Genomic DNA, 25,518 nt, shown 5'->3' with positions numbered 1-25,518 from the left:
GGGTTAGGGGTTGGGGTTGGGGTGTAGGGGTTGGGGTTAGGGGTTGGGGGTTGGGGGTTAGGGGTTGGGGGTTAGGGGTTGGGGGTTAGGGGTTGGGGTTGGGGTGGGGGTGACCTTCACCGAACCTGTTTTGACAAGTGACACGCAGGCACCGGGACGCGCCCACCAAAATGGTGACAGGTGACGTATGACAAGTGACAGGGGGGCCCCACGTGTGACGTATGACAAGTGACAGGGGGCCCCACGTCACGAGGGGGCCCCCACGGGGCTACGGGGCTACGGGGGCAACACGCTACGCCTCGCGCCTTCACCATTTCATCAAAATGGTCCAGTATCCCCATTGCTCTACTACTCACCTGACATTAGATCGTCCACATAGAAGTCCTGTAAGCTGATTTTTGATGCTGTTGGATACGACATTTTCTCGTCTTCCGCTAACCTTTGAATTGTTTTTACAGCCAAGTATGGTGCTGCAGCCGTTCCATACGTTACGGTCAATAACTTGAATTCTTGAATTGGGTCGTTTGTCGAGAATCTCCATAAGATTCTGTGATAGTCCTGATCTTCTTCGGAAATTCGAATTTGTCTATACATCTTCTCTATGTCGGCTGTAAATCCTATTCTGTGACTTCTCCAACGTAATAAAATATCTATAAGGTCATCTTGAATTTTAGGACCTACGTGCATGATGTCATTTAAACTTTTTCCATTTGTCGTTTTTGATGATGCGTCAAACACTACTCTCAACTTTGTAGTCGTACTGGTTTCTTTGATAACTGGTTGATGAGGTATGTAATATTTTCCTTGGATTTGGTTACTCCACTGCACCTGTTTCATGTGACCTAGCTTAATGTATTCACTCATAAATTTTTTATATTCCAAATTCAACTTGTAATCATTAGATAATCGTTTCTCCAAGGACAGTAAACGTGCCAACGCTCTTGGCCTTGACTCACCTAATTGCGATGACTCAATTTCGTTTTTAAACGGAATTTGAACAGTGTACGTACCGCTCGAATTACGCAATGTTGTTTTATCGTAAAATGCCTCGCATGCATTTTCATCGCTTGTTAATTGTCGTTTTTCCGAAATTTCCTCTAATTCCAACCGTGATAATTCTTTCTCTTCAGACTGTGTTATCATGCTTACTACTGCAATGTTGGTTTGTTTTAAGGATTGATGAATGCTTCCCCAAATGATCCTGCCTAACTCTGTATTTTGCGCTACAAGGCCGTCGTTTGACTTGTCCATTCCTTCTAACAAAATTTCGTGAAATTCTTGGGCTCCAAGAATCACATCAATTGGACCCGGCTTTCCGAAGCCTGGGTCAGCAAGAATTTTATTTTGCCATAATTCGGTGTTTACTTCAATTGGGTGTTCTGGCATATCTTTTGCTAATTTTTGTAAAATCAGCAGTTCAGTATTTAACGTAAATTTGCTAGTAATGCGTGGTTTGCATTGTACAGATATTTTGTATTTGCAGCTCTCATTGGTTGATCCCCCTATACCAGAAATTTCGGCATGAATTTTCTGTTTGGGTAATTGTAGTAAATTGGCAGCTTCCATAGTGATAAACGATGCTTGCGAAGCTGAATCGATCAAGGCTCTCAAATTTTCGTTTTTTTCCATCTGAATCTTGAATTCTAATGATTGCTGTCGCTAATAATGTTTTACCTCCTTCATGCGCGACATGTGTTCCTACCCTGTTTGATTGATTGAAATATGGTTTTGATTTCTGCTCGTTTGGCGTTTTCGTTTTGTTGTGGTTGTTTTCTTTGTGGATGAGCGTATGATGATTTTGAAAACAAATTCTGCATTTTTGAAATGACAGGCATTTTGTAGTTAAATCGTGGTTTAAGCAATTTAAACATAACCGTTTTTCTTTAGCAGCATTAAACCGTTGATAAGCTGTTAATGCTTTGAATTTTAAACATTGATAAATGGTATGGTTAGATAAATTGCAGTACTTACAGCTTTGACTTTGCTGTTTTCTCTGATGTGGTTGATAACTGCCCATGCTGCTATTGTTTTCGCGTCCGTCATGTCGATCGGTAGATATGGATTCGATGGCTCGAAACCGCTTAAGGATGAAGTTCAACATCTCGTCGAGTTCTCGCACTTGTAGTGGATTGATCAAACTAGCTTCAAATAGCTCTTGTGTTCTCTTATCGATTTTCCGCAGTAGAACGCAACCGATGATCGGGTCCCATTGAGATGTATTCATGTTCAGAGCTTCAATGGCTTTCAAGCATTCTTTTGTTGTGTTGTAAATTTCTTTTAGCTGCTCTGATGATTCTTGTTTGCTGTCAGGTAAATCCAGTATTTTGTTAATAAGCTTGTTGGTGATTAGGCGTTCGTTACTGTATCTCTCTTTGAGATGACCCCATGCAATATGGTAGTTCGCTGAACTGATTTGAAAATGTTGAATTGCTCTGCCAGCTTCCCCTGTGACATGAGCTTTTAGATAGTTCATTTTTTCGATTTCGCTGAGTGCCTCGTTGTTATGGATCACATTCTTGAACATGTCTTCAAATGGCGTCCACTCTTCGTAGTTTCCAGTAAATATTGGTATCTTTATTTGAGGTAGGCTGATGTTATTGGTTCTATTCACTGACGTTTGTGGTTGTTGGTTTTCTACCTCGCTTTTCAGAGGTGATGATTTGCTGTTAGATTGTCCTTGAATTTTGGCAATCAAGGTACGAAGTTGCTTGAATTTGTTTTCCTCAAAATATTTTGAGACTTTATCAACGTCCAATTTTGAAATTTCCTAGTGTAAGGATGTTACGATGTTCCAGTCTTTCAAAATTGTTGAAAAAAGTCCACTTTTTACCTCGGGATCAAATGTTGCAGTGAATTCTTCAACCAGTTCATCCAAATCGCTCATTCGCAAGGTTTGTTCCTGCGTGAGTTGATTTAGAGTGGCACTTTTTTTCTGCTTATCTTGTTGCTTTCATTCTTGTTTTCTCTCTTCGTCTAGTAGTTTTTCCTTGCAGTTGTTTAACTCTTGTAGAGCATCGTTATAAATGGTTCTGATTTGTTCAAAGTAATTGCTAGCAAAGTACGTAGCGTGTTGCGTTTCTAATGTTGTCAGCTCTTTGAGCTGGGTGTCATTTACTTTAACTTCGTTCCATAGCTTCTGAACTTGAGTTCTCCTTTCTTCAACGTATTGTCACGAATGGAAAATCCGTTAATTGAAAAGATGGACTGATTAACTTAAAAAACATAAAAGTATTCCAGGATTGCGAAATATTAAGCGCACGAGGCAAGGTCGCACCGTGATGCACCGAGTGTGTCATGCACCGAGTGCACCGTATCGGTGATGTGTCACCACCACCTGCTTTACAGAAATGTGAAAAACAAGCGACAATAACAAACTGCGTCAGCCGATCAATCGGGTATAAAATACGCCGATTTTAGCAGTATAGAAAAAGTGTGAACCGATCAACGGTAGTGCGACCAGCTGACCCGAGAAGTCGAAATGTCGACTCTCCTCGGGAAAAGATCAAGTTAATTAGTCCGTTCTCCAAAGTTGTTCAAACGCGAAGTGACCAAGCCAGCCGCCAGAAATGCTAAGTCCTTAGCTTGTGACTATGTAAGTACATATTGTAGAATTGTCAATTTTTAGTATTTATAACCGTATTGTGCGGACACGTTTGTGTATATCATATTTAATAGATTTAAGTGTTATATGAGAAAAACTCAGTGTTTGATTCCATCCCTAAAACTGAGATCCCGGCACGACGTTTATTGTCGTGAGTCAGTTTAATTGGTGAACCCAGAAGGGCTCATAGATTAAACGTGACATTTGGTGGAGGTGCCGGTCTGTTTTGAGATGGATGAAAAACAATAGTTGAGTTGTTTATTTTTATTTTTTGGGGTATGATACCGATTGAGGAAAATAATGTGTGGACTATAAAAGAAGTTTTAGGTATTATTATCTTTTGGCTAGGGATAGTAACGTTGATTTATTCAGTGATTTTTTGGGGATTACCTTTGCTATTAAAGCGCTTATTTGACAAAATTTTGGTTTAATATGGGTGGTACATCTTCAAAAGAGGAAGAAATTATTATTTCCCAAGCAGGGAACAGTGGAGGTGTATCAAATAATTCAGAAAAAGATAATTCATGGTCGGCAAAGGAAATTTTAATTATTATTTTTCTGTGCATGGGGGTATTAATGCTTGTGTATTTTAGCGTCAAAAAAATTATTAGTTTGATGAACAAGCAAATTCGCAAAGAAATTGCTAGGAATAATCAAATTGTTTAAAAAAAAAATCGTTTAAATTTTGACCGAAAACTTGGAAAATCGAAATAATTAAAAATACTGCCAAACATTTCGTATTAGATTTTACATGAGTGAACCAAGTGACAAATCACGAGTACGAACTCGCAGTAGAGCTCAAAGTGTATCAGACAAAGAAAAATTTGTTTTGCAACAAGCACTAGCTCAAGGAAAAAACCCCGAAAAAGTCTTAAAGGAGTTGAGAGAATTTAAACCCGCGCATCATAGCTCAACTGTCGGTTCCTCTGCTTCTGCAGGTGCCCCAGAAGTTGACAAAACAACTTCTATTGTCAGTTTAACAAGTAGTGAGGACGAGAGCCCTTTCGAAAGAACTGTCGTAAGTGCTCAAATTGAAACCCCGCGAATTCAAACAACCAAAGCTTCGACTTCCCGAGTTCAGAAAGCTAAAGATTCCAAAGCAAGATCACGATCCCCAGAACAGTTTTTTAAGCCAAGAGCCTCATTGAGTAGGACTCCGCCTAAATCGCGAGAATCAGAAGAGTTCTGGCAAGAAAGTCCCTTAGAAGTGGTAGTGCCAGAGCCTACCTTATTCTATCTAGTTCAAGAGAGAAACAGTGTAATACGTCCTAACAATACTGCAGCAATGGCTAACATGACTTTGCAGGTAGCTTTGGCTGAGCCAAAAACTCCAGCTACACCAAAGTTTACATGCCCACCTACATTTAACCCATCGATTGACTCTCCTATTATTTTTGTAAATAAATATGAAAAAGCAGCGATTGCAAACAGCTGGTCGGAAAACCACAAAATTTCCTACTTAGCAAATTTCTTGGAAGGCCCGGCTCAGACTTGGTTTGATGGTTATATTAACGAACCGGCAAACCAGGCAAAAACATGGACAAATATAAAAACGGACTTTTTAAAAGAATTTTCTGGTGAACAGCCACTAAGAAAGTTAAAGTTTCGACTAAATACACGAAAACATCAAGACAATGAGGATGTTAAAAAATATTATTTTGATTTACTTGCGTTGGCAACAGAAATTGACCCGACAATGTCTTTTGACACGTTTAGGGACCATTTTAAAAATGGTTTACACCCATCCTACTATGAAATGTATTACTTGCTGAGTTCAAGTAATCAAAATTTTAATGACTTAAAACAGCTAGTGTTAAAGCTAAGTGACATTAAAGAGAGAACCCTGGTGAATCAGATGACACGTGATACGGCGGCACTGCTTTCCGTGTCCGATGCGTTGAATAACGAGAATCAAATGATCAGGAGCGGACCGGGAAATACAACAAATTTTCCACGCAGAGATGGCAATCAAAATAGAAATCGAGTCTATTATAATAGTAATAGCACAGGGAGAAATTTCGTGGATAACAGGAATGTCGCCAGTAACGGTCCGAACAGGAATTTTGTCAATTATCGTGGAAATTTTACAAGAAATATGCCACCAAGGAACAATACCGTTAATAGTGGTTCAAATAATGGCGGTCAACGGCCATATTACCAAAATCGGAATGTGCAATGGAATAGAAATAATGAGTAAAAATTATGGTCCAAATTATGGAAACAGAGCACCTTACCGAAATCAAGGTAATAGCTATTTACCTAGTACAAGAACACACGATGGACGCATTAGATGCATTAATTGCAAAAGAATAGGGCATGCATCATGCAACTGGAATGCAAACAGTTCCAGAAATAATCCAGATAACCGTCGAAATGATCGGGTATATCAAAACCCAAACGAAAGAGGACAATTTCGTCAATAGGAAGCCCTAACGAGATTGTCCACCTGTCATCAAAGGGCGTCAAAGGAGGGTTATTGTATGTGCATTTAAAAGTAAATAATCAAGAAAATGTAAATGTCGTTCTAGACACTGGAGCGTGTAAAAATATTGTGGATTTAAATTATATTAATAACATGTATCCTTTGGAAAATGATGTTGAATTAATTACTGCAGGCAGTTACCCTCTTACACCTATTGGAAATTCACAAGTGACGATTGAAGTTAATAATAAAGAGATACGCGTTGAAGCATTAGTGGTAAAAAATTTGTCTAAAGCTCTAATTTTGGGACATAACTTTTTGAAGACGACAAAGTCAGTCATTGACTATAATAACAATAAAGTGACATTGCAGCATGGTTCGGACAAATTGATCATAAATTTTGGGGATTATGATTCAGCTGAAGAATGCGATCCACAGCAAGATTTGTTCGTAAACATAGCAAACGAGCCAACAGTAAATTCCCTGAAAATTACCGTCGCCGGCGATTACGTGTTGAAACCTGGGAATGATATAGTTACCCGATTGAACTTGAACCTACAACCATCTGACTTAGCGGAATATTGTTTTATTGAGAAAGATAGTTTTTTACGACCGAGAGGTCTTATTTGCGTAGGATTACCGTTTTTGCAGAATGGACATTTTTATATTAAGCTTAAAAATGTCGGTCATCGTAGACTTTTTGTAATAAAGAATTCCACGATTGGTAATCTCGAGAAAACGATTAAAACGGACATGACAAAAATTCCAGTTTGTTTTATTAATGAAACCGAAAATGATGAAGAAATAATTACAATGAATGACCATAATCTAAGTAATATAGCAAACTTAGGATTACAGAATAAATTGCGAACCCTACTTGCGGAGTATAGAGACGTTTTTTCAAAAACACCAAAATATATGGGGAGAACGGATGTAATTGAACACGAAATTGACGTAGGAAATGTTAAACCTATAAAACAAAAACCTTACAGAGTAGCACAAAAAGAAAGAGAAATAATAGATACGCAAATAAGGGAAATGGAACAGTACGATATAATAAGACGAAGTAACTCGCCCTGGGCAAGTCCCGTCGTATTAGTAAAGAAAAAGTCTGGAGAGACGCGGTTTTGTGTTGATTATCGCAAGTTAAACAATGTAACAGTGAAAAATTCGTGGTCAGGAATTAATATTGAGGATATTTTGACTTACTTAGGAAACGCCCAGTATTTCTCATCGTTAGACATGTATTCAGGTTATTGGCAGGTCAAAGTAAAAGAAGAAAGTAAGCCACTTACTGCCTTTACGGCGCCAGGTCACGGGTTATGGGAATTTAATGTAATGCCTTTTGGGTTGTGCAATGCCCCGGCAACATTCCAACAGTTAGGGGATGTAGTGTTTAGAGATTTAAAATGGAAAGAAGTTTTAATTTACATGGACGACATTATAATTTTTTCTGAAACAATAGATGAACATTTGGAAAAATTACGTAAAGTTTTCGATAGACTTCGAAGTGCAGGCCTAACGTTAAAACCTAAAAAATGTGAATATCTAAAAGGAAAAATTGATATTCTTGGTTATACAATTTCAACAGATGGAATTTTTCCTGATAAATCAAAATTAATTTCAATTGAAAATTTTCCAAGGCCAAAAAATGTAAAAGGTGTACAAAGCTTTTTAGGACTTTGTAACTATTACCGGAAGTTTATAGAAAATGTTGCAAAAATTGCACGCCCCTTGCATGATCTGACAAAGAAGCAGAATAAATTTGATTGGCAGGACATACATGACATAGCGTTTAAAACACTAAAACAGAAATTGATTAGTGAACCAGTGTTGGCACATTTTCAGCCAAACCAAGGGTGTGAATTAAGGGTAGATGCATGTAAAGATGGACTAGGAGCTATATTGTTGCAGGAAGACACAGAACATAAGTTACACCCTATTGCTTACGCAAGCAGAAGTCTTAGCAAAGCGGAGAAAAATTATTCCATAACTGAATTAGAAGGATTGGCGGTTATATGGGCACTTTCATACTTCAGACACTTTATTTATGGTAAACCTGTAAAAATCATAACTGATCATCATGCTTTGTGTTGGCTAAAGACATTGAAAGATGCCACAGGTCGTTTAGCCAGGTGGTCATTAAAACTGTCAGAATTTGATTACACGGTGTGCCATAAATCAGGGATTGCGCACAAAGACGCTGACTGTGTAAGTAGATATCCGGTACTGCAACCAGATACGGACAAACACGATGTTGAAGAAATACCAACATTTATTTTGGATACTCGTAATATTGAGGAGTTACAGAAGAAAGATGAAAAAATTTTCCAAATAATAATGACAATCAAAAACCCGGAAGATGCTACAATTGGTTTACGTAAGCAGGCAAAAAACTTCAGGATTGAATCAGGAATTTTATACCGAGTAAATCCGAATGATTTAGGTCGAGATAAGCTATTAGTAATACCGCAACAGTTAGTGGGAGAAATTTTGTATTCTCACCATTCGGAACCGCTGAGTGGTCATTTAGGAATAGCAAAAACACTATCAAAAATTAAGCAACGGTATTATTGGCAAGGGTTGCAAAAAGATGTTGAGAAATTTGTTAAGGGTTGTCAAGATTGTCAAGCTAGGAAAGGTCAGCAAAATCAAAAGCCGATAGGATTTTTACACCCAATTCCTGTCGGAACACCATTTGAAAAGGTGGGAATTGACCTTTTAGGCCCTTTCCGCCGAAGTAGCAATGGTAAAACCATGATAGTGGTAGCAACAGACTATGCAACACGTTGGGCAGAAACTGAGGCGTTACCGAGTGGAAAAGCAGGGCCCGTAGCAAAATTTATTTTGGAAAAAATAATTACGAGACATGGAGCGCCTAAGGAGTTATTAAGTGACAGAGGAAAAGTGTTTCAATCAGAATTGGTGACAAATCTATTGAAAGAAATGGGCACTACAAGTCAATTTACAACGGCATATCACCCAGCAACAAATGGTCTTACGGAGCGATTTAATAAGACTCTTGCAAATATGTTGGCAATGTACACCAACACAAATCAGTCAAATTGGGACCAATACTTACCACATGTAACTTTTGCCTATAATTCAGCGAAGCAAGACAGCACGCAGTTCTCGCCCTTTATGTTAGTATATGGACGAGAACCTGTTTTACCAACTGAAGCGAACATTATGCCGCATACTGAATCTCTTGATAGCAATCAAATTAGGGAAACTAGTCTGGCAATACGTAATTTTGCTGCTGAAAACATAAAAAGACGACAAAACATAGATAAACTTCGTTATGATTGTAAACATCGGCATATGGAATTTAATGAGGGTGACCAAGTGAAAGTTTTCACCCCGATAAGGAAAGTTGGGAAAAGTGAAAAATTACTGCTTAGGTGGTTCGGACCTTATTATATAAGACGAAAGAAGTCAGACGTGGACTATGAGATACAGAAGGGCAGATCAGATAAAGCAAAAAGAGAAGTTGTGCACGTAAGCAGAATATTACCCTATTATGATCCCTGGACCCCAGAATGCACGCCTTTATAAGAGGACAAGATGGGAAAGACACACGAAAGAGACAACTTTGAACAACTAAAGAATATATTAAAATATATATATATATATAAAAAAAAAAAAACTTAATAATAATTGAAATTAATGGTGCAATTGGCACCACTAATTATGATGATGGCTCCATGCCTAGGGGCAGGAACCTCCCTATCAGCGGGCTGCGGCGGGGCAGTCCCGTTCCCCGTAGCAGGCTCATCGGCTTTGGCCGGGGGTGTCGCTGGTCTGGACGGGTCAGGGGACCCCCACGGGTTGCTGAGTTGAGATTCCCGTCCTGTCATACGAGCTGCAACGGCAGCCCAAGACACGTAGGGCGGCGATACGCCACCCACGCGCGCACTGTCCGGTGTTGGGGTGAAGCGTGGAGGTGAATTGTCTATGAAATAGGAAAAAAAAAACGTGAGGTTACATACCCTACGAGTAATGAGCTAAAGAGCACAGATCAACTTACCGCCCATGACTATTTAAACACAAACTGGAAAAACAAAGGGAAAAACGAAAATTTCGCTGTAGTGGAAACAACTTCGGTCACTCACGCTCACAGAGAAAGTGACTGGAGACGAAAAAATAAAGGACCGCTTCGTCCATAAAATGACAAAACTGCTGTGAATGCAGTGCTGTATAAGTGAAATAAATAAACGATAATAAGGCACCGTCTATCCCTAACTGACATAAAGATTGTAACACTTTGTATACAAAGTAATAATTTTGTTGAAGTGAAAATATTACGTTTGTTGGGTACAAACTTCACATACCGAGTTGTACCTAAATTTGAAGTTACTGAGCTCAGGGATTTTTATTCTCTTATCCGCGTCTGAATTTAATGGCCAATTGAAAGATTCACGAACGGATATTAGTCTAATTTTCCGCAGTTACGCCAAAAGTGTGTAAAATGATTATCTAAGCGCGCGTGTTACAAGTTATTTGCCTACAATGAGCAAAATGATATAATTAAAATGGCATACTTAAAGAAAAAATACGAGGGACGTTAAATATATCGGGAAATGCCGTAGGTGCCGAACAAGTAAATACTTGAATAAATATAAATGTCAGGGGTATGTGATAATGGGGGGATAGACAGATTAAAATAACGAGTTTTCGTTTTATTTAAGTGTTGGATATTTTTGAATACCAGCATAATGTATTAGGTCGAAACAAATGCATCAATAATATGCGACCGCACGCTGATACAAGCGTTACCCTGACCTACGTCAAAACCGCTGCCAAGACGAAATGAACCGAGTAAAGGTTGCTTACACCACTTAGGTGCATGGTGTAGGGTTTTTCTGTTTAATGGGTCTTTCTTTATATTGGTGTGAATGCGTTTGATCTCTTGTCCTAATACCTCTTGAGCTTTGCTTAATTTGTTAACGGTTTCCATTTTTGTGTTGAGATTAAACTCTTCACTTGCACTGAATGAATCACTTCACTTTACTTGTTATCTGCACTTGTATACGCGATCTGCACTGAGTTATCGATTTGTATACGCGACTCGCGGCCGAATATTACTTGATTAGATTTTTTGTTCTGTGGCTAACATAGGTTACTGATTAAATATTTTAGACTCGAAGGACCATGTTTAATATTGAGGAGGTTGAAGGTTTAGATTGGGTGGGTAGAGTTATTGAGAGTCTTGAGTGCCATTTCAATACTGATTTAATCCTACGCATGTAACTAACAATCTTACTAAACTATTAAACATACCAGTGGCTCAGAAACAATTAAACTCTATGGTTTTGACATGGTTGTTACAGTCATCATTTGTAAACAATTTATAAACAGTTTGGTGGCTGCTGAACTATAATTATTGCAACCACTGTTAAATAATATAGAACGCTATGTTACGCTGTTTTGAATATAGTTAAACAATTATCGTTTTGCTTACTAATTGTAATTATGAAATGTTAAAAGATCTATAAACTATGATTGTCCTTAATTACCCTGATTATTTATATAACATTAAGATATATGTTTAGCTGAAGACTAAACAAACTAAGACTACTAATAATAATATTCTAACATGTTAAAACAATTTATTAATGTGGGACACAACAACAGGTATTATTTTACCCGTTTAAATAATTTTTTATGCCAGGAGCTATATTGCATATTTCCGCAATTATGTCTTGCACTGTGGTTTTTGCTAAGGTTTCCTTTTCCATGTTTAACAATATTAACGATTCTAAATTGTCCTGTTTCATAGTACTTCTTAATCTCGTTGTTGTAATGTAATGTTCTTTCGCATTGTACTTGCGTTGTTGACAACGTCAGCACAAAGGCGTATGCCATAAAAAATTGCTGTAGGCGCTACTATATAAATTGAACTTCGTTAGCAATTTGTAAACACAACGTACGCAATTTCTACAAAAGTCGCAGTTGGGTTTGGCGGATTTAGAATGTCTAAATAAAGTCTCACTGCTTGCTTCTGGTTCTGAGTCAGAATCTTCTTCTACGTGTTTTTGGTCGTCTACAGAATTTTTAAGTGTCTCCCATTTGCTGACTAAATCCTTAAATTCTTCTCGAAGATCCTGAATATCTATCTGTGCATAGTGGCTTAATAATTCCCCTAAATAATCAAACGAGTTGGGTGACAATGGCTTTGAAAAGTTTTTAGGGTCGAGGATAGATATTTCTTCATACAATTTCATATGCTCTTTGAATCTAGATTCAAGAGAAGAGATTGTAGTGTCCATTATTGCATTGTACACCGAAACTTCAAACTGTTTCGTAGGACAAGAAAAGCTGTAATCAGAACAATTTTCGTCATTCATTTTCCTTATTTTCCGAATTCTTGCAGCAGGTAGTTCATCTTCTATAATTAAGTCGCAATTGGCATTTTCTAAGGAGTTGTTGCATTCAAGTACAAAAGCTTTTGACGAGTCTAAGATCGAATTGAATTGTCGAGAAATTGATTTTAACGAGCTTGTTGCCTGCAAAATCATGTTAAACGCAAGGAGGTAATCTAACCCTGAACTTTGGAGATATTTGGTTACCGGTTCTGTATAACGAAATATTTTTAAATGTATATGGGCAGTCAAAATAATTTTGAAAGAAAGCATTTTATCCAGAATAGATTTTGCTTTTTGTCGTACTGATGCATTAAATTTATCAGAAGAGACAATAGTGTTTAAAGCAAGAATTACTTCTACATACAAACAATTACTTCTATCATCAAAAGTTCCAAATATTTGTTTGGAACGTACGAAGGGCAGCGTACTTTGAACTCCATCTAGTATCCCCTATAAGATGAAGTTTTCTAAATTTAGTTTTTTCGTTAATCAATCTCCAAACGTCCATTCGCTGATAGGATTCCTTGAAAAACTTTCCACACTCGTGAATTAAGGAAAACATAGAAAATCCTTCTAGAACGGTTGTGGTAGAATCAACTAGCACTAAGTTGAGAGCATGAGCGTAACACCATACATGGATTTGTTTGGGTGATTTTTCGCTTAACCATTTTGTAAATCCATTGTATATACCACGCATGTTAGCAGCGCCATCTGTTGAATTACCAATACATTTCTTAATATCTACGTGTATACCTTCTAAGAAATTTGTAATTAAATTACACATTCCTAGTCCTGTGGAGTCTGTACAGGACAAAAGTCCTAGTACTCTTTCATATATGTTATCCCTGTATATGTATCTAATAATTACTGAACACTGATCCATTTGATTTATATCTGTGGTTGTATCAATTTGAAGAGAAAAAAAATTTGTTTCACAAATCTCCGCTAAAATCATTCGTCTCATAACAGTCTTAATACTTCGTATAACATAATCTATCGTGGTTTTAGATAGCAATGTTACGGTACTTCCTTTACGTTGGCAATCTGCATACTTCGTTATAACACTAAGATGTCTTTGAAGAACTGGTTCATACTTCGAAAGAAGTAAGATAGTCTCCAAAAAATTTCCGTGATCGAGAGTCACGTCTTTTAAGCTGTTGGCATTTTCATTTCGGTGACTTCTAAATGCTATACCCCTTTTCCCTATAAATTTTACAACGTCAATAACTATTTCTAAAATTCTTCTGCGGTCATTTGCATTTTTCTGGCGTAGAGTCGATTTTTCAGCCCACAAAGTACTATAAATGTCTGCGTTTTACGTTGATTATATGGGCTTCTGTACATTTATTATGTATCCTACTATTTTCATGTTCGTTTATGCGTTGTATTGTATTGCGCCAGTCACTCATTCCTCCAGTCACAAACGGGCTCTGATTAGTACTGTCGGAATACAATAAGCAAATAAAACAAAATAAACCATTTTTCTCTTTGCAGAAGCTTAACCATTTCCTACTAGACCCATTCGGGCGAGTAAAGACTTGATGGGGCAGAAATGATAAATCTTTGGATACTGGTGGTTGGCAAGGATGTTTACTAATAAAGTCTTGTTGGTCATTTAAGCTCGGTCGCAGAAAGTAAGAATCCGGTAAATAAGTGAAGTCACTCGATTGTAAAATGTTTTCTGATGATTCTGACTTTGTTGAATTTTTACTCTCGTCGGAGGTGCAAATGTTTGTAATTTCTGATGGTGTGGATGTTGAGGCTTCTGACGTACAATTCGCAATAGTCGTAGCTTCATCTGGAGTCGATGAAATATCATGAACTGGTTTGACGGCGTTGGGTTTTGAAATGTTATTGTAGATATCGGTAATTTTTGAGCAGTGTTTTGCTGATTCCTGCATCAGCTTTTGCTTTTTTTCCCGTATTTTCTGGGCACCTCCCTTAAGCAGTTTACGTTTATCCATCCTAAGTATAAAAAAAAATCCAAAAATAGGTACACTAGAATATTCTAACATCATTTTAATTACCTGCATAAAAACTTTTGAACGTAGGTCTTTTAATTTTCAAACCATATAGCACTGTTACGAGTAGGTAATTATGTCACGACTCACGACGACTCGGGACGACTTATAAAGAACTACTGAAAACACTAAAAACAAAACCCCTTTTTATCCTCTAAAATCACACAGTTATTTTTGGCTTCAGAGTAAGTATTGTGCTCGCATTTGACTATTTGATAATGCCGCGCGTGCCGGCACCTTTTACGCCGCTTTTTGTCGGCGTCTTTTATAAGTTCTGTAATATTGCGAATTTCGGCGTTTTTTTAACAGCGCCGGCGGTACGCTCCAAATAGTCCCAATAGAAACGATGCGACTTTAATCAGTTTAGCCCTTTTATTTATCCCAGCGAGAGATTTCTCCACTTCTAAGAGTTTAATTTTTGTACATACGGATTAAAGTTTTTTTTGCGTTTTTGGGCTACCATTGCAGAACAAAGTTCAAATCGTTGATCGGCCCATTCGAGTCAAATTGTGGCCGGCCCACCGGGCAAATGCCCGGTGTCCCGGTGGCCGTATCCGCCACTGGTTCCATTTGATTCTATCATAGCTGAATAGTAATAATTGCAAAATGATAACATGGTATGGTGTTGTGTTGGACGATTCCACAACCACCAATTTTCTTGTGCTTCAGTAATTTTTCCAGTTCCATTTTGTACACGCATATCTTCTGGTGCTTCATAGAAATTATTTATTTCTTTGATTTTCTTTAAAATTTCATTACTGGGGTAAAATTCGCAGCAACGATATCTATCACTTACGACATCTTCACCAGTTTCTAAGTCTGCTTCTGTTTCACTATTTATCGGCACTTCTGGTGATGTAACAACGTTGCACAATTCTTCTAAAGCTTCTGCACAATCACTAACTGCTGGTGAAGTAGACATGGTTTAACGTGTTGGACCAATCTGCTTTTTAAACTGTTTGGAAGAAACTATAAACTCAAAATTATCAAAGTCGTGTAAATCATAAGGTAATTCCAAATTTGATACTAATTTTAATTTTGTCAACTCATACCTTAAGTGCGTGCCTTGGGGTAATTATGTTTGGATGCAATATATTTTGCTTTGAAAATAAGATTGATGCTATCATTACATCAAATTCTTCGTTTAGTTCATTGCATAATTGACTAATTAAGCTGAGATGATCAGTAACCGTTTGATTGTAAGTTAAGGAGTTGATTCTTTTTACAGTATTTTTAGAAAAATTATTGAACTTTAACATATTTTTGTCGTTTAATTGACGCTCTTGCCCCTGTAGCGCCACTGGCGGGTCCTCCTGGGTTGCCCCAGGATTCGTCAGGTTCGATGCCCTGAGAGTATCTTCAAGCCCCAGGACATTCCAGTCTAATACGTCTGGCTCGGATATTTCCATGTCTTCCAACATTAAAAAAAAGTGAGAGGGATGCCAGTCGGTTTTTCTGCTTTTTAACTTTTTAATTTTAGATACCGACAAACTAACAAAATGAAATATATATACCCAGAGCTTTCTGATTCTCCTCAAGCCTCCAAGGATTGAAAGAATAAGCCCCCAAGTTTCGAGTTTAAACGTTTAATCAGAGAAACTAAATTATTACCCTAACTAATAACCTAACTTAAACTAAAACAAGGTTGGGAAATCGTCAAACCTAACACTTAACCTAACTCAACAACCTTAGCTACTAAACTCCCGCCCTTAACAAAAGTGCCAACAGGACAGGGCTAGAAGATTTTTACATAAAAACTTAACCTAAAACTTACTAGGTAAAACTGCTTTTGGAGTCCGACGCGGTTGTTCACCAAAACGGTTTTATTTTTAAAACAACGTCCCGACCGGATCACAACTTGTCGACACCAACGAAAATTGCCAGCTCCGAAACACACGGTTAAAAGTCGTCCTTGGAAGGCTATCGGAACGAGAACGACGAAATTTAACTTTTGCTCACCCTGAACAAGCTGCAACTTGTTCAAGTTTCAGACAAGAATTACACGCTTGTCTATGGCAAAATGGAAAAATATCAATACACGGCTACAACCGTTATTGAATCCAAAAAGAAGGCGACGACCACTTTTTATTTTGCCCACCTCTTTTTCCGCTATTTTTCCTAACCCGACTGACTCGCTAAGAACCCCGCATGTCACGCCATCGCTCGGTTGCCGACCGCCGCACCGCCGCGTATCGGGCCAATCAGATTGCCGGGATTTTCTGTCTCTAGGACGTGGTGACCTCGGAGAGAGTGCGTTCCACGACAATTTTCATTAAGTCTTTGTTCGTTAATTGGAGAGTAGATGCAGTTTTATTATAATCACTAATGGCGTCAGACATTACGTGAGCTTGTTGTTTCATCAATAACTGCATGTCGTGATTTTGTTGAGCGACGGCTTTAATGGTTTCTGTGTAAAATATTGCATCATCGGCATCAGGAATTCCAAAAAGCCATTTGATAGCATATGAAACACCGTCGAATAATTCGCGTCTAAACCTTTTGACGTCATCGTGACCAGTAAGGTGGCAAATCGAATCAAATTTATCATTTAATTTATCAATATAATGTTCTATAAGTTCTAATGATTATTTACAAGCGAATTTTAGATTACTGCTTTGGTCTTTAGTTTTATTACTTCTTTTACTATCAATTTTCGAAACACACGTATACATCAGGATTCTTTTTAGGTTGATACACGTATAGAACATTGTTGATTATTGCAGTGAGAATTAAAAAAGTTGGATGTAACAGAGCCATGTTACTAGAACGAATTGGAAATGTAATTAACATCGCACTATTTATATGTTTATACACTATATTTATCAAATATTTCAGAGACACATTAGCGTTAAATTCATGTGACGATAAAAGGTTTTGTGGAAAATAAAGAACCAAAAGTATAAAAAACACATTTATTCTTCTCGTGCTCCCCATAATTTTATCATTTCTAAACGTTTATGTATATTGTTGCCCCAATTACAAGAAAAATTTAAATTATAAGCGTTTGTAGCTTTACAACACACATCGCAATTCATACGAAAAAAGTCATGTTCATGCACTAACAAAAAAGACACTCCCTTGTAGTGATAAGCAACTTTTTTGTAAAACTCATCAACAAAACCTTCATGGCATTCAATGCAAATATTCATAATTAAATTTATAGATCTTATCTCAAGAACATAATGGAAATTACAAAACACTATTGATTCATGGTGTAGTACAGCACGATTCCATAACCACCAATCCTTATCGCGTTAATTAACAACTCCAGTAATATTTTGGACACGCTTGTCAACTGGAGCTTCATAGAAATCATTCACATCCTTTATTTTTAATGTCACGTCAATATTTGGATTATAAGTGCAACAGCTATACGTCTCACTTACGACATCTTCTCCTATTTCGTCTTCTAAGGCGCTGTCGTTATTATTTTGGTTTTCTTCTCCCAATAACAAGAAAAATTTAAATTATAAGCGTTTGTAGCTTTACAACACACATCGCAATTCATATGAAAAAAGTCATGTTTATGCACTAGCAAAAAAGACACTCCCTTGTAGTGATAAGCAACTTTTTTGTAAAACTCATCAACAAAACCTTCATGACATTCAATGCAAGTATTCAAAATTAAATTTATAGATCTTATCTCAAGAACATAATGGAAATTACAAAACACTATTGATTCATGGTGTCGTACAGCACGATTCCATAACCACCAGAGTCGGGCAAGCTACTGAAATTAAGTAGCTAGCCTCAGCTACAAGCTACATTGTTATTCTATTATTCAAGCTACAATTTGGATAGCTACTTTCTGAAAAAAACTAGTTAAACTAAAAAGTAACTGAAGCTACTGGTTAGTTTAATCTAGTTACTTTTTAAGTTACTTCTTACAAATTTTTATATAATACGTGACTCAGGGGTGCGTAATTGGTTCATAACTCTTTTTCTAGTCATTCTATCGATTTGCGGATTTGACTAACCACTGGGTCACCCTGTATGTATAACAAAGCTTTTAATCAACTTAATAGTCGTGTGAATTGTAACTTTTAAAATAGTTCGTCTTATTAGTCTTATTGTGCTGGAGGCTGGAGAGGACAAAAAAATAATTAGCAAAGTAAAACAGGGATAAATAAAATAAAGAAAAACAATACGTAAATATATATTTCAAACATTTATGTTTTCAGATTAAAATATGGATATAGATAGCATATCTTGCTTCTGCATAAATATAACATTAGTAGCCTGTATAACGGTAAATTAAAACAAAAACTAAACATGCATCATTCATGACATAAAATTTTAAATTAAATCAATTTTTCATTCAGAATATTCAGACACTTTTTTAACAAAAAATGCAAACTAAAGCAACACATATGAGAAACGTTAAAGATATATACACTTAACACCCTATACCTATTATTTATTATTTATTGTATTTGCTTTTAGCAAAACGAGTTTTTCGAACAGTTTATCAGATAGCCCATGCCTCCTTGGAGAATTAACTAAGTTGCAAATGAGAATAATCGTTCTACGGGAGCTGAGGACGTTAAGGATGTATTAAATTTTTTGAAGATCTCTTTTATATACGGATAGTCATCAAGCATTCTAAGATCTTGTCGGTTATCACCAAAATACTAATAATTGAAGTTCAATTTTATTTTTGAGAGCAGTACGACTTTCAAGGATATTGTGCTCGCTCCATGTTGAAGCTGTAACGGTAGAAGATGCTGCTGGTGCTGATAAATTAACTCTTGGAAAAGTAGACTCAGGTGCTGTAGATATTGTTGGCTCAGGTTCATTAAAATCGAAAAAGTCGGAAAAACTTGTGTCCTTGTGTTCGTTCGTTGTCAGGACTAAGACTTGCATCTATATCCAAATGAGGTAAAATATGCAGGACAGTGTTGATAATAAGTTCCTGTATACATTTTTTGTCTGTGTTGAGTGAATCGCTTTCGTTAAATATTGTGAGCCATCGAAGTTTGATCGAAGGCAGTGTTGCCGCTGCACCTTCGGAATCATGGTTTCTAAAAAAATATTTCTCAAACCTTTTAGCAAGTGCTAACTGAAGTTTCTCCACTACTGTAACTAATGATTTTACCTTCAAATTAGTTTGAAGTTTAGTGAGTTTCACTTTTAAAGATAATATGCTAGGCATGAAGTAACCGTAAAATGTATTGTTTTCTCCCTGTAAGAAGTCCAGAGTTTCAGCAATGGGTTTCAATATAATACAGTATTCTTCTAAATACTGCAATTCAGTATCTCTGAAACAATCCTTACTTAAATCTAATTTATCAAACAAATCTTTTAGTTGACTTTTGCATTTCAAGATTTGAGACATGGAGTTATAAAAAGAATTCCATCTCGTAATGCAAGGATACGATAACGTGTGCCCCAACATTTCTTGGATTATTTCTGCACTTTTTGGTTTTCTAGCCTTTTTCAAATTATCAAAGTCGTGTAAATCATAAGGTACAGTGCACTCGGGTATTTGTGACACCGGCTTCGTCAAGTCCCGTTTAATACGCATTTGAGCATACGTTTTGTTGTGTTTTTGCTGTTGTATTGGATTATCCCATTAATAGGGGATCTGCGCTGCCCCCTAACTGAAAATTTCAGTTCTGTTCATTAAAAAATTAATGTAACATGTGTTTTTTAAAAATCATTTGGAGTGTCACATTTAACGTCCAAAAGTTTAATTGTGACATCCTAATGGTTTAATTGTGACACCTCCGCAGACCATCTCCTTTACTTAAATTGAAGCTAGTTGTGACTATATTTCAGTCACAATTAGCCACATTATGTTTTAGGATGGGTTTAGAAACATTTCTAAAGAATGTCACAATTAGACTACGTCGCAAACATATACTGAAAAAATATACATTTCCACAAAAAACAAACCAAATAACATCCATTCATTATTAAACGTAGGAAATTAACGCAAAACATATTGTAAAACATCTTATTGAACATTGAGGCCACTAAATTGTATTGGAAACCTTATTTCTCCTCTTCGACCAGTGGTAGGTGTAGGAAGGACTTGGTATATTTGGTCCGCTGTTTTGGTATCAATATCTTCTACTTCCGGCCAAATGAAATAATCTTTCTTTCGTCTGGCAAATTTTATTTCAAGGGAATCGTCTTGGTTGATCTTGAGTATTTGACCAACATAGCGCTTGACAACTTTTTTAGTGGCATATGTTGCTAGTACCCATGCACCTGGTGTCATATGAAAAATGTCTTCTGGTTCGTCGATCATTGCACTTGTTGATTCTAGCTCAACTAAGTCTTGAAGGGTCTCCACTTCTTGGTACTCATCGCCCTCAGAGTGAATGGAGATATCTGAAGAACTGCTACTGGAATCGTCTTGACGCTTCACATTTTTCTTGGCTTTCTTGTCACATTTCTGTTTTGTTTTATTTAAGTTTTCGAGGTAATCTTCTCTGGTTAAAACGTCTCCAAAATTTGAATTTCCGATTTTCTTTCTTTTGTTCGGGGTTTTCTTTGAGCATGATATTTTCTGTAAAAGTAGAGTCTCAAATGATGTTCTTTCATGTTTGGGGGGTTCGCTATCTTTCTCTACTGCTGTTGGCACATTAAGTCCCGAAGTGGATGGAAGATCTACATCATCGAGCGTAGTTGGTGAAATTTCAACGGCAGGTATGTGGTCTTTTTCCAAATTTTTTTCTTCCTCGTTTTCAGGATTTGGCTGGATTTGCTTGCTGCCCTTGTACGCTGCTAATTCTTGAGCATTAAATATATCCTCTTTCATGGCAGCTCTATTTATTTTATGGTTTGTTCTATCGTCGTAGAGTCCAGTGATTTGAAAGGCCCGTTTTATTAAAGCTGTCGGAAAATTAGCCCATATTTCTCCAATCGTAACAGCAAATTTTGCTTTGCTTAAGGACGTTCCGTAATTTTCTCTTTGCCATATTGTAAGCTTCTCATCCCATGTTTTCTTTAAAATTCCAAATGGCAGGGCATCCAAGGGCTGCAAAATATGAGTCGTATGTGCAGGTAACTTTAACAGCGATACATTTTCTGGTAAAGCTAGCCTAATTAACTTATCTGAAATATGAGACACATGTCCATCAAAAATTAAAAGCAAAGGTCTTTCATTTGGGCAATTATTCAAAAAGCTATTCTTGAACCAAGAATAAAAAGAATCGGCTGTCATCCACCCGCTTGCTGTTGCCGCATATCCTGTATTAGGAAATGCATTTTCTGGCATCCATATATCCCATAAATGCTTCGCCTTATATAGAATGAAGGGGGGCAGTTTGTCCCCATTTGCAGACACAACAAACAGTATTGATGTGTTTGTTCGTCCTGTACCTTGAGTATGCCTAAAGACAGCTTTGTTCTTTTCGGCAACTACTTTAGTATTACTGGGGTCATGACAGAGGGACGTCTCATCCAGATTAAATATTTGGGATGGTTTATCACGGAGACCCAAATCATCTACAGTTTTTTCATACAAATCAAAAAAACCATAAATCACTTCTGGTTTGGTTTGCTCTGTTCTAATGCTTTGTCTTTTTATGGGTTTTTTGCACGATAAGTTATGCCTCTTACAGAAGGCGGTAAATATATGGTATTATTCTTCTTCTTCTTCTTCTTTAGCCTATGTCCATCCACTCCTGAATGTAGGCCTCTTCCAATGATTTCCATGTCCGTCTATCCAGGGCAGTTTGAAACCAGGATCTTCCTGCTATCTTCTGGATGTCATCCCGCCATCGCTTTGGGGGTCTCCCTGCATTTCTTTTTGTGGCTCTTGGGCGCCACTGCATTATTTTATTAGTCCATCTAGATGGATCCTGCCTTGCAACATGACCCGCCCATCGCCACTTTAGTTCGGCTGCTCTTCTGATAACATCGGTTACCCTTGTTCTTTTTCGGATCTCTTCGTTTCTTATTCGATCTCTGAGGCTGATTCCCAGCATGGCGCGCTCCATGGCTCTTTGAGTTGTTCTGAGCCTCTCTGCACTTCTCTCTGTAAGTGTCATAGTCTCCAGTCCGTATGTTGTTACGGGTAAAATGCAGGCCTCATAGACTTTCCGCTTAAGGTTGATTGGGATACTTTGGGATTTCAGAATGTAGCCTAGCCTACCGAATGCTGCCCAGCTGAGTCTTGTTCTCCGGGATATTTCGTTTGTTTGGTTTTGTTTTCCCAGTCTGATAGCGTGGCCCAGGTATATGTATTCCTCAACGTGTTCTAGAGTGCAGCCTTCTATGGTTATTGCCGTCTCTTCGCTGGTCATTATTTTGGTTTTATTTAAATTCATCTTGAGCCCGATTTGTTTTGATGTTTCCTGCAGTTCTTCCAACATATCTTTCAGCTGATTGATGTCGTTACTGATGACAACAATATCGTCAGCAAAACGTAGATGATTCAGTCGGGTTCCATCTACATTGATACCTTTGTTTTCCCAGGCCAAGTTTTTAAAGGCGCTTTCCAATGCCAATGTGAATAGTTTAGGGGATATGGTATCCCCTTGACGGACTCCTTTTTCTATTTTAATCTTATCCGTTGATGTATCTTCGTCAATGGCTACTTGCAATGTAGCATTTTCGTAGATGTGTTTTATAAGATTGGAGTATCTTGTGTCTATTCTTGCCTCGTTCATTGCGTTCAGAACCGCCCAGGTCTCAACCGAGTCAAAGGCCTTTTCGTAGTCGACGAACGCCAGATGTAGGGGTACGTTGTACTCGGTGCATTTCTCTATTAGAGTGCGAACGGTTTGTAGGTGATCATTTGTACCATATTTTTTTCTGAATCCTGCTTGCTCGACTGGCTGGTAAAAATCGAGCTTATTTGTCAGTCGGTTGGTCAGAATTTTTGTGAGGAGCTTGTACAGGTGTGAAAGAAGGCTGATCGGTCGGTAGTTTGCAATATTGGTATTGTCGCCCTTTTTGAAGATTAAAATAACTTCAGCGTTTTGCCAAGGTTTTGGTATTTTCTCTTCGCTAATACATTTGTTTAGAAGGACACAAAGGGCATGTTCAAGCGTTATTCCTCCCATCTTCAGCATTTCGGCGGTGATACGGTCTTCTCCCGGTGCTTTTTTGTTTTTCATCTGTTTAAGGGCCTTTCTTAGTTCGCTCCTGTTTACTTCTGGTATATCCTCCGATCCCACATTTAGAATTTCTTGCTTAACGCTGTCTGGTTTAGGCAGAGTTGATGTATACAAGTCCTTGTAGAAGCCTTGGATGATATTTATTACACCCTTTTTGTCTGTAACAATTTCCCCGTTCCTATCCTTTATTTTAAAAAGTTTTTGCCTGGCTCTCGGGGGAGCCTGTAACCCCTAGAGGGCGCGTCCCCAGGTGGCGGATAGGGGAATGCCTCCCAGATATGGGTGGTAGGAGGGAAATCAAATACCTCCCGCGGACCAACAGGTAACGCAGCGTCTGATCCAGAGTGGGCGGCTGCGAGTGGGTGTCTGACTCCAGAGGGGCGACCCACAACAGCGTCTGACCCAGAGTGGGCGGCTGAAACTAGAACTGGCCAACACGCTCGGCAAGCGTGGCCTTTTAATGCCAAACCCTTCCAAAACCAAACCATGTTGAGTTCTAAAACAGAAACTGTACCCCAGGCGAGTAGAGTGAAAAACTCAGAATCTCGCACTGATAAACCAGTCTGCCTCGTGGATTCTGGGGGAGGCAAAAACTCAATAAACCCAAACTACAACTTTGTCCCGAAGGGAGAAATCAGAATAGCCACTTACAATATCCGTACTATGAGATCGAGGGAACAACTTGAGCTGCTGGAAAACGAATTAGAACACATCAACTGGGATATACTTGGCCTAAGCGAAACTAGACTTCAAGGAGAGGATGCGACCACTCTCAGGTCTGGACATCTATTTTATCAAAAGAACGCCGACACGAACTCACATATCGGGGGAGTGGCGCTCATGGTAAATAGAAGACTGAAACACCTAGTCACAAAAATGGAAGCCATTTCAAACAGAGTAATCTATATTATACTGAAGATCAATAAAAGACATTCCATGCAAGTAATCCAAGTATACGCTCCAACAAGCTCCTCTCCGGACCAAGAAGCCGAACAATTCTACGAAGACATCGAGAAGGCCCAAAGGGCGGGAAATGCTAGGTTTCAGATTATTATAGGGGACTTTAACGCCAAAATTGGCCAGAAAAGTATAGGCGACCCACCAAACATTGGATCGTATGGGCTAGGAAGCAGAAACGACAGAGGAGGAATGCTGCTGGAGTACCTCCAACACCAAAATCTATATTGCTTGAACACCTTTTACAAGAAACCCCCCCAAAGGAAATGGACTTGGAGAAACCCGAACGGGCAAATAAAAAACGAAATAGACTACATAATCTCTAACAGACGAGACATATGCCAGGACGTGTCTGTTCTGAACCATTTTGATACAGGCAGCGATCACCGACTAGTTCGAGCAAAGATGATTATTAACACCAAAGTCGAAAGGAAAAGGATGGTTCAAAAAGGGAATTATCCAACTACAGAAACCCTGACGTCAAGAGCAGAAGAATACCAAACTATTCTAAACACAAAGCTGCACAACTTGAACTGCCTGAGGAAGATGGAACTAGAGGAATTTTCGGCAACAATAGCCAGCAGTATCCAGGTGGCAACAAAGAAAGTATGCTCTAAGCACAAAACAGAAAAAACACCGAAATTAAGCTTAAACACACTGAAGCTGATGGAGCAAAGGAAAATAACGAGCAGAGATTCAAATGAATACAAGGAGTTATGTAAAACAATAAACAAAGAAAGCCGAAAAGACCTGAGATCCTACAATAGTCAGCTGATAAAAGAAACTATTGAAAACAACTCAAACATGAAAGTACTTAGGTCACACATGTCTAGAGGAAGGCAAAAAAAAAAATGGTATTATTATGATTATTATTTTATTGTAATTCCAAATTTGATACTAATTTTAATTTTGTCAACTCATACCTTAAGTGCCTTGGGGTAATTATGTTTGGATGCAATATAAAGGGTGATTTTTTAAGAGGTATAGGATTTGATTATCAAAAAAAACACAAAATTTTTTAAAAAATTGATGAAATCTTTATTGGAATCCATAGAACGATCAATATAATTTAATGTTTGAA

At 37.8% G+C, this 25,518-nt stretch overlaps 2 protein-coding genes across 2 annotated transcripts; one reads left to right on the top strand and one right to left on the bottom strand.

Moving 5' to 3' along the window:
- Positions 1-57: 57 nt before the first annotated feature.
- LOC145740003 (uncharacterized) lies at positions 58-2,884 on the bottom strand. Its single transcript, XM_081995322.1, has 4 exons — positions 2,831-2,884; positions 1,972-2,767; positions 357-1,589; positions 58-125 (listed from the first exon to the last, which is right to left on the bottom strand). Exons 1-4 carry the CDS (start codon positions 2,882-2,884, stop codon positions 58-60), a joined length of 2,151 nt encoding a protein of 716 aa, XP_081851448.1.
- Positions 2,885-23,966: 21,082 nt separating this feature from the next.
- LOC145740002 (protein CFDP2-like) lies at positions 23,967-25,141 on the top strand. Its single transcript, XM_081995321.1, has 2 exons — positions 23,967-25,043; positions 25,085-25,141. The coding sequence occupies exons 1-2, from the start codon at positions 23,967-23,969 to the stop codon at positions 25,139-25,141; spliced, it is 1,134 nt and encodes a 377-aa protein (XP_081851447.1).
- The last annotated feature ends 377 nt before the right edge of the window (positions 25,142-25,518 follow it).

This window comes from Ips typographus, unplaced genomic scaffold (genome assembly GCF_016097725.1).
Source record: "Ips typographus isolate SLU unplaced genomic scaffold, UJ_Ityp_2.0 IpsContig94, whole genome shotgun sequence".
NCBI classification, from domain to species: Eukaryota; Metazoa; Arthropoda; class Insecta; order Coleoptera; family Curculionidae; genus Ips; species Ips typographus.
Note: the sequence above shows the minus strand (reverse complement) of the source record. Positions and strands in the feature narration are given on the sequence as shown.

Bases quoted from the DNA above. Each gene is read 5' to 3' on its own strand.
- LOC145740003 (XM_081995322.1), bottom strand. From the start codon at position 2,884: ATGAGCGATTTGGATGAACTGGTTGAAGAATTCACTGCAACATTTGAT. The intron at 2,768-2,830 runs GTAAAAAGTGGA...TCCTTACACTAG, and splicing joins CTGCAACATTTGATCCCGAG to GAAATTTCAAAATTGGACGT. The intron at 126-356 runs GTGAGTAGTAGA...TTGTCAAAACAG, and splicing joins TGTGGACGATCTAATGTCAG to GTTCGGTGAAGGTCACCCCC.
- LOC145740002 (XM_081995321.1), top strand. From the start codon at position 23,967: ATGTTGAGTTCTAAAACAGAAACTGTACCCCAGGCGAGTAGAGTGAAA. The intron at 25,044-25,084 runs GTATGCTCTAAG...ACCGAAATTAAG, and splicing joins TCCAGGTGGCAACAAAGAAA to CTTAAACACACTGAAGCTGA.